Below are 10,026 nucleotides of genomic sequence, written 5' to 3' on the forward strand. Positions count from 1 at the left end.
TGTGGGAAAACTTGAGATGAAACCATCCTTTAGAAGTCATTTACTGTTGTATACTTTTAAAAACAAGGTTTTATTGATAAACTCAAAAGTGATCATTTATTCCCATTTCTCCTCAGATAACTTCAAGTGATGTACGAAAAGGTTTGGAGTTCATTTTTGTGGAAAGACTTTAAATTGGTGTTAGAACCACTAAACGTCTTCAAATGGTACTATGAGGAAAAAAGAGAAAACCATTTTCATAAATATTCAACTGTAACTGCTGTTTTTGACTAAATAACCATCTGACCACTTGTCTCTCAGGCCCTCTCTGCCTCTTCCAGCATTTTCAAGTAGCTGTGACATTACATATCATCATCACAGTCCATCAGCTAACTACCCTTGACCTTGTGCATTTGGCCTACCATTTCTAACAAAAATACTTAAAAGCTTGTTGTCCAAACAGTTTGTTGAGTAAAATAATCAACAACCTGAAGAAAATATCACCACTGGTGGTTTTTAATTGGCATAGACTTTCTATCATAAGGATTTTAGCTTTGTTCCACTTTATTTGACAAAATTTTCATCTGGATTGTACAGATATATATATTTTCTAGTTAGTATATGACAAGAACAAAAGGCAAATTAGTCTCAACACATTATGAATATTTAGCTTACTAAATATTTGTAATTATTTTCACATCAATTTATTCCTAACTTATTCTCCAGCACTTAAGCGTTTGAAAGTTTCATTCTAGAAAAGATACAAGAAAGTTCCAGTTCATTTTCATGCGTGGATCATTACATTTTTCATTTGTTAACATCTGAGCTTTTTGTGAAAATTAAGCATTCCCCTATTTTTCTTTAAATTTTATACACAAGCACTTTAATGATAGATGCAACTTAATTTTTCCAGTTTCTTTTTTTTTTAAAGACCACACATTTACTAATGTTAATATGAAGGTAATAAATAACTTACTTATGTTTTATAGATGCAGACAATCCATGCACAACCACTTCTTATAATACTAGTTTATTTCCTTAAATATTGCTAAAAAAAGATGGGGTAGAAACCCTGATTTTTTTTTTTTTTCTCCTAAGAAAAATCTTAAATGACCACTTTAATATTTGATTCCTACTGTAAAACTTGGAGAATAATGAATTCTTGTCCATTTTTATAATCAAGATTTTAGGAAAAACAGAAGTCCATCTATCTTTATGAAATTTTGGGCAGGTTTTTGTGTGTTAATATTTTGTACTTTTTAGGGAATATTTTATTTTTTAGAATTTGTGTCAAATTATAATTTTAAAAGGTACAGCAGAAAATATAGCATGTTTTTATATAGGTTCATTCCTGTATTTAGGAGGGACTCTGTCCATCTTATATACTTTTTGTATAAAATTTTAAAATGTTGAAGATCCACAAGGTCATAATAAAATGCTTTTATAGCTAGAAAAACATTTACCCTTCCTAGTGCTTTGCACTAAAATATACTGTGAAAGGAAACTAGAAGGACTGTAACTTAACTGTTGCTGGAAATGTTCTCTATTGAATGTACATGCTCTTGTTGGAAAAATGTGCTATATGTGATGGAAATAAACCAGACTCGAAGTTATTTCAGCTAAATGTGCTTCCACAAAGGTGCATTGGTTGAAACTTAAATGTTTTATTGTCAAATTTAAACTTATTCAGTGACTCTGAGCAGCTACACTTGAATTATATTCTGATAGTTTTATTTTTAAGAATTAGAGTAATAATTTCTCTTTAATTTAAAAGCAGATTTACTTTTCCACATATGGAAAACTTGTACTTATATAGGTCTAACTTTAATGATGAATAGCGTAATATATTTAGGGAAGTAAATGTGTAGGTGGTATTCCATTTATAAACCATCTTCATCAGTTGCACATTATTAAACCTGTATGTTTGACTTTCGCAAGGTGTTATCTTTTATGCATTCCTACACACAGACATATTCCAGAGAAATTTTCCAGGTTAAGTACCTATAACCAGTGAAAAGGTAGGATTCCTTAGATGTTTGGGGGAGCTCTTTGCTGCATCCTCTCATCTGTATGTCAACCTTTTCCTCTCTGCTTTACTTGTTAAATATTGTGGGAAAGAAAGAAAACTGGTCTGCTAATGGAGGAGGGGAGCCCAGTTGCTGGAATTCTCTTATTCCCCTCATCTTTTTCCACAGGGCTGTTCAAAGCGTATCTCCCCTGTAATAACTCTAGGGCCCCACAGATCAGGAATTTAGAGGGAGGAAATGAGCGTTCCAGAGACTGTCAAAAGATTTCATCTGGGTCATATAGAAAAAAATAGCACTTTGTCAGGACTTGCCTAAATTAGAAGTAGTTATAGAAGTTAGGAATATTTTTTCGTAATAGCCAGATTAATGGATCACGGCAGACAAGAGTTAGAGGCAGTGGCATTACACTGGGACTAGTTTAGGAAGGTAAACAAGTGATTATTTGTTCTGCCTGTTCCTTTCTGGTCTTCATCCTTACTTTTTGGTTTTATTTTGGCTCTTGAGCACTGTCAGTCATCTCAAAGGCTCAGGTTTGAGGCCTGAGAAATTTGTGCCAGCAGGTTTTCTGCGTGTAGGCTAGGTAAGCAAATGTTTATATGCCTTTTTGTTGTTGTTGTAAGGAGGGGTAGTTAATCACATAAAGAGCCATCGCAAGTTGCTTATTTGTATTAAGACCTATTTGTGGTTATAAATTATATCCACCCTTACTGCGGTTTGGTCTAGTGAGAATTTTCTTTATGGAATTCACCTTAATCTAATAGACTCTCCACTCTTAAATGTGATGAAAGAGGAGAAACAACAGGTATAGCTTGCACTTCATAAGTTTAGATAGTATAAGTGAGAACTGGGTGAGATACGGCTGACATTGGATAGGTGTTCATTAGAACACACCAAGTGCTTGAATACCCAACAACTACTTTTTTGGTTCATAACCTCTTTTTTCCTCTTTACTCCTGGCTTTAAAAAAGAAAATCTTTGAAGAATGTGCAGATTACAAATCCTTAATATTTAGCCTGGTTTTGTATAGATGAGCGAATTTTTTAGTTGACAGATTGCTTTTATTGTTGAAAATACCTCCTCATTTTTAGGAAAATGTGTTTGTTATACTGCTTTCTGGTTAATAGGCTGTTCTACTCAGTTTGCTTTAAAGACCCTGTGGAGGCGTAGTGGGGAGCTTTGTGGTTTTACTATGACTTTAGGCTTTGGGATAAAAAGAGGCATTACCCCATAGGTATTAGGGCATGTAGGTATGGCGATAGTCACAGTAGATATCAATTCCCGTTGTGAAGTTGCAAAAGGTCTTTTCAGAGAGCATGGCCATTGAAAATGATAGAGACATGCTTCTAAAAATTTACAGATTTGGCCTCCAGGTTTCCTCTGGCACAAGGCCTTAGTTTGATTTGTGTAAGTTACTTTTCTAATGGAACCCATATTCTAAAAGGATTATGGTTTAGCCGTGACTCTTATAGTTGATCTGAAGCCTAGTTCTCAGGTATGTCAAGTATGACGTTGGCTGCAGTGTTAGAATACTGTACTCTGCTAGTTTTCTCCCTCTCTCAAGGAAACCTTAGGATTGAAAGGAGTAAGGATTTGCAATGTTAGTTGTTTCCTGAACTATTAGGCACATGGTAGAATGCAGGATAAAACAAATTTCCATTAACTTTTGGCCTTCCTAATTTTCTGAATTCATTTTTCCTCTCTTTTATAGTTTGTTTCTGCACCCGTTTCTTCTGACTTCTGAGCTTCCAGCTCTTATCTTACCCTGTTTTCTCTTCTGGTTAATTAATAGAGATCATTAGCACCAAGATAACTAAAAACTTGTTTTAGGAGGAGAGCGAGAGGGTAGAAAATGGCTAATTTCCTCCTGAACCTTTATTGCTGCGTGCTGGATTTGGCAGGTTTATTACTCGAGCGTCCTTTTCTACATGTTGCCACCACTACCACACAACAAGGAGAGGGGAACTTAATAAAAGACCTTAGGTGCATCTCGTGGGGCAATGCCCAGAGTTGGAGTTTTGCTGTTTGTGTGCACTTAGCAGAATTAATTTGCTTGGTTGTATATTTTTGAGGTCAGGGACTGTGTCTTGATAATTTTGTATAGTGCCTAGCACTCCTTGATGTATACACAGGCACTTTAAATAAATGTTTGATAATGACACTAAAGCAAGTAGTGGCCTTTTCCATCTCAGAATTGTGCTGTCACATACTTTGAGACATTGGGTCTTTATTTCATTGATACTGACAGATTTCACTTATTTTAGGAAATGCTACCAGTACCAGGATGAAAGTTTGTGAAATAAAGAGAATTCTTAGTAACAGCTAATAATAACGAACATCTGTGGTGTGCTTTTTGTATGCCAAGCCCTCTGCTAACCTTTACATGCATTATGCCCCTACTCTTACCAGCAATCTTCTGAAGGAAGAACGGTTACTTATCTCTATTGTGTAGAAGAGAAAATTGAAGTGAAAGAAGTTCAGCGATTTACTCAAATTTACGCAGCTAGTCAGTTACAGAACTGAGACTTGACACTAGGTCTGACTCCAAAGCCTGTGCCCTTAATTAGTACAACCTTCTGTTTTACCGTTTGCAAAGCGTGTTCGTGGCATTACCCTATTGGTAGCTTAGTGTAACGATCTGGGACTAGATTAGTTAGTGAGCATTTTTGGATTCACAAATTACTTCCTGTGTGATCTTGGACAAGTTACTTAAACATTCTGTACCTTAGTACTTTTATCTATTAAATGGGATATTTTGAACCTCAGAGGGTTGTTTGGAGAATAAAATGAAAAACTACGCGTAAAGCCCTTAGAACAGTGCCTGGCATGTGATGGTAAATGTTAAATATCCTTACTGTAAGTGATTGTGCATAGCATATTCAAACGTGGAACTTTATTACCTACTAAAGTTTAGATGGAAATTTGTACATTAAAATAGAGAACTTTATTGTTACACATCAGATTTTAACTGCTGCTTTTGCAGTTAATTGGGACAATGAAGACAACTATATGGTTATTTGCTACCAGTTCTCTTCTAATCCAGTATTAGTAGTTCATCATTCCTAACTCACGCTTTTCATTTATCTTGAAAAAGGCGTTAGGTGGCACATTCATTATAAGTTAGGCTTTGTTTTAATGGTTACTTACTAAAAACAGTGGGTAGGACCCCTGGTAGCACAGTAGTTAAGCACTCGGCTGCTAACCGAAAGTCAGTGGTTCAAACCCACCAGCTGCTCTGTGGAAGAAAGATGTGGCATGGCAGTGGGTTTTGGGTTCTTTGCCAGAACGACCCCTCTGTATCAAAATTCACATTGCTATTTGTCCTGCTGTAACACAAATATTGTGTTACTTTTGGTCATGTGTAAAGTATCTTCATGGGACAAATGTTATTTGAGTAATATTGCTGAAATATTTCTATAAAACAAAAGTAGACATGCAGCACTATTGAAAAGAAAGCATTCAGTTACGAAAAGAATGAATTCTTCAGGAACACGATTTAGGCAGAGTCGGGAGTTTCTTTGGTGAACGTGTTATGAAGAGATAAGAAAAAACAGCACTCATCACAAGTCGTGCCAGTGGTTTTCATTAGTGGCAGTACTCCAGATTTCAGCCGGGCCCACATGTGTTAGATTATCTGCCAGGGGAGCTTACCCACACACCGGGCTGTTCGTGATCTTGCTTTATAACGATAGGGTGATGATTTTTATTAACGATAGGGTGATTTTGGAAATTTTTGTGTTTAGGGACTGGTATAAATTGCAGCACCATAGAATCCTTGCGTCTGGGTTTGGATATCCTGGACTTCAGAGCTAGTGCTGAGGTCTCTACCTTGGTTGTGCGGTGTCTTCATGGTCCTGATACTCAGTTGCTTGTGTCAGGCGTGTGGAGCACATTCCTGGCATACAAAACATTTTACTGTTTAAGCAATAGAATGATGCAGTTAAAAAAAAAAAAAAAAACCAAAGTAACACACACAGACCTACTTTGGATGCTTGAGTAGCAAGAATTTGCCATCTACCTGGGTGTCCTGCTCGATATAATCTCCTAACACTTTCAGTACAGGAGCATGTAATAATGTTACATTCAGATGAGAAATTATTACACCAAAATGAACCCTGAGCGCATAGAACTTTCATTACAACTCAGGTGTTGAATATTGGTTTTAATCCCTTCTATCTATGGGATTATTTGGGAAATAAACTCTCAGAAATGGAACTGTGGCCTTAAAAAAAAAAAAAAAATTAAGTCAGGCTTTATTTCTCAGCTGTGCAGAAGTATTTTTTTTTTTAAAAAAGGTAAGATCTTTCTTGGGTAGATAGGTGCTTTGGGAGACCAGAATCCAAAAATGGCTGCCAGTTATGATTGGTAACTTTTATTTTGGATGAGAAGAAAAAGCAAGGGGTATGTTTCTTTTAGAAAAAAATAGTGAAGCACTAGGAACACAATGTGTGTAGTGGTTGGATTACATGGGAAAAAAATCAACTTTGAGGGATAAGGATTTTTATGTAGTTTCGTTCAATGTTTGACATCTAAGTTGTTAGAGAGAAAGGTAATAGTTTTATATAAGCTTCTATAGGAGAGCAGCCACGTCATTTTCATGCTCTTTGCTCATCGGATATTTATTGAGTTCCTTGGAATGCAGTGTACTGGGCTATTTGTAGATGTTTGGAGAATTTCTGAGCTGCATTCTCCTTTCCTTTGTATGGGCAGGCTTGGTGGTGATAAAATATAAGTCAGTGGAACTCTCATAAAGATAGACAACTCAGTGAAATTTATAAGTATTTTTCAAGATTTAGATCCTCAAGTTATACTATCTCAGAACATTTTCGTAATTTACCAACTTGCCAGTTCTTTCCCGGCCATCTTTATTGCTGTTGCTTCTTGTGATTCTAAGAACAAAATCACTTATATGCCAGCGAATTCAGATGCAAACAGTTTTACACACAAGAGGAAGAAACTTTTACAGGAGATGGTTTTGCTTTCTGTAACTGCCTTGGATCTCTTTGTCATCTCTAAGCGCACAGTTGTAAGGATACCGGAGTTGTTCATTTTTAAGGTTTAGGATTCTACTCTGAAGGCATTTCTCGAGAACACTTAATTACCCAACCCACTGCCGTCGAGTCGATTCCGACTCATAGCGACCCTATAGGACAGAGTAGAACTGCCCCCAAACAGAGCTTCCAAGGAGCACTGGGCGGATTTGAACTGCCAACCTCTTGGTTAGCAGCTGTAGCACTTAACCACTACGCAACCAGGGTTTCCAGAACAATTAGGGTGAAGTAATACGTTGTCTTTGAAGAACATGCTACAAGGTGGAAATAAGACCCACAATGCTTGGATTGCCAGTCACTACAGGCTTGCCATGTCAACTAATTGCATATGCACCCATGTGTATAAATATTTTGCAAGGCTTATTTTGTTGCAAGCAGAGTTGTACTTGGTCATTAGTGAGAGGAGGTTTATTATAAGGCTATATGTGGGGGAATAAGGGACATAGAAATGGCCAAGTCTCTGAGAATCCTGGTGTAATTGTTCAACCCGGCTTCACCATACAGATTTCAACTAGATGTCATGGAAACTGGGAAAAAGGGAACAAAAATCAATGCGATTCTAAGGACTGCTCTTAGCAGCTGGAGTACTGCTTCTCTGCTGCTGTTGGCCCTTCTCGGGTTTTGTTTTCACCTTTTTTTTTTTTTAAACCAGTTGCCACATGCTGTATCTTCTCCCTATGGCTGTAATTGCCTCATTGCTTTTACTGCCTGCTTCTCTGTGTCTTTCAGCTACTTGCCCTTCCCGTATAGCTTGAGTTCAGACTCTGTAAGAGAAGGTCTGATTGGGTCAGTTAGGGTACATTCCCTTTTGGTCATGGGTAGTCATGGTGGCAGAGTCCAGTGGCATAAAACATGATCCTGGACTCAACAGAAAAAAACCTTTTGATGGGGATCTTTTAAGAAGGGTGAGGAGCCCTGGTAGTGTAGTGGTTAAGTGCTCAGCAGGTAACAGTGTTTGGCAGTTTGAACCCCCCAGCCGCTCTGCAGGACAAAGATGTGGCAGTTTGCTTCCATAAAGATTATAGCCTTGAAAACCCTGTGGGGGCAGTTCTAATCTGTCCTTTAGGGTCACTATAGTTGGAATCGACTCAACGGCAATAGGCTATGAAGCCCTAGAATGTAATAATCTTTTCAGTAACACATTTGTCTTCATTTTTAAAGATGATAAAATTGAAGGCAACCTAGACGGTTAGCAGGCTAGACTGTTAATGCAGAAGCAATATTCCTTTCTGTACTGAGAAAAAGTGAGAAATAATGTTTCGTGATCAGCATCTGTGGTTCCTTTTCAAAATTGCCTGGCATCATTTTCATCTTTGGCTTTTTGTAGATTCTTAGCCTGAAGTTTTCCCTCAGAAAGAGCCATTCCATTTCCTGCAGCAGCACCTTAGACCATTCTGTCAGGTGCTGCTATTTCCGGACACCCAGAATTACGCTGCACAGTTTGAGATGGTGATTTAGCGCATCCTTAAAGTATTGCTCCTGCTTTTCTCCTTGGGCTTTCCATGTTTGGGCTTACTTTGCGGCAGTGCCTGAGATCCTGTCATTGACTCCTTCGGTGACAGGCACTTCAGTGTCCATCATGTGCTTGGCACCATCGCATTCTTAAGGGGAAGCAGAGTCACACAGCAGTTAAAGCAGGGAATTTTAAGTTACGCAGACCTGGATTCAAGTTCTGCCTCCTTTATTTATTAAATACGTGGTTTGGGGAACTTAATCTTTCTAAGATTCAGTTTTCTTGTCTGTAAATTGATATTAGAAACTACCTAATAAATAGGTTGTGGGAATTTTTAAAGATTTAATGATATATTGTATGTAATATACTTAGCACAATGTCTGGCTCAAGCAAGAGCTTAACGAGTGTTTATTACTACTGTTGTAGTGATCATTAAAGTTGGTTATCATTTTGCTGCTGAAGTACTTTCTTGAAAGCGCTTAGTTTCTGGTTATCTTGCTTTGCCATTTGATGTCTGTTGCCTTTTTGTTGGCATTAATACAGCCGTTAAATGGAAAGTCAGATGTAACATCTGTGATAAAGCCATGGTGCACACCAATTTATTAAGTTCGAGCATATCATTACTCTATGGGCCTTTAATCTATGCTGGAGTTTGATGCCATTTTTGACAGCATCTTTTGCTCCTTGTTTAAGAATTTGTTGATGGAGTTTTTTGATGTAATTTTTGCTAATTTGTGATTACTGTTTTATTGAACAGTATATCATTTTGAGTAGTGAAATTCAGATTTCAGTGTTTTTGTTGTTGTAAGCGTTAGGCTGTGGGTACATGGACACGTTCTGAGCACCTTACGAGCTTGAATTCTGTCTTCTTTTTGTATCAGCAATGCTTTGCAGTGTACCTAGCACGTAACAGGTGCTAAGAGAGTGTTGAAGGAAAGAAGGCAGGAACATGACATCAGTTAGCTTCAGCTTCACTAGCCCGTAATCTGTCTTTGCTTGCATTTCTTTTTCTGTTACCTTATCTTCTAATCTGTATAGCTTCGCTACCTGTGAGCTCCTCCTGGTTTCTTTTGACTCATGGCTTCTCTTTCCTGTCTGCCTCATGTGATGCTCCTGGTTTCTGCCATTGCTGCCAGGTAATGGCGATAAATGCAAACTCATGGGAGTGCTGTGTTGATGATATACCCTGAAAAGTACCTCATAATCAATCACACACTGTGTGGGTGTGCAGTGAGTGATTTTTGAATGATTCTTTCTAAGATTAAAAAAAAAAAAAAAAACTTACTGTGAAACACAGCTCACGTTACACTTCATGTTCTATTCGCAGATCCCAACAAAGCAAGCATGCAGTCGTCGATTGCCTCCTGTCATTTGTGTAATTGTAAGAATTGGAATTGGTTATTACTTCGTTTATCCCATTCCCACATTGCCTGCTTCAAACCTTTCGTCTCGTCCTCAAGCCTCCAACCCCATTTTTTTTTTTTTCTTGGTAAGAGATAACCTTGTCTATGTCATGGCA

The 10,026-nt window shown here is 37.5% G+C and overlaps 1 protein-coding gene across 1 annotated transcript in view; it reads left to right on the plus strand.

The window, feature by feature from the left end:
- ZNF800 (zinc finger protein 800) overlaps positions 1-9,760 on the plus strand; it is a 30,221-nt gene extending 20,461 nt beyond the window's left edge. The window contains exon 6 of the mRNA XM_049894745.1: positions 117-9,760. Coding sequence (XP_049750702.1) covers position 117 — 1 coding nt within the window. The 3' untranslated portion in view covers positions 118-9,760. The remainder of the gene's footprint in view (positions 1-116) is intronic.
- The last annotated feature ends 266 nt before the right edge of the window (positions 9,761-10,026 follow it).

Source organism: Elephas maximus, chromosome 8, assembly GCF_024166365.1.
Source record: "Elephas maximus indicus isolate mEleMax1 chromosome 8, mEleMax1 primary haplotype, whole genome shotgun sequence".
Lineage (NCBI taxonomy): Eukaryota > Metazoa > Chordata > Mammalia > Proboscidea > Elephantidae > Elephas > Elephas maximus.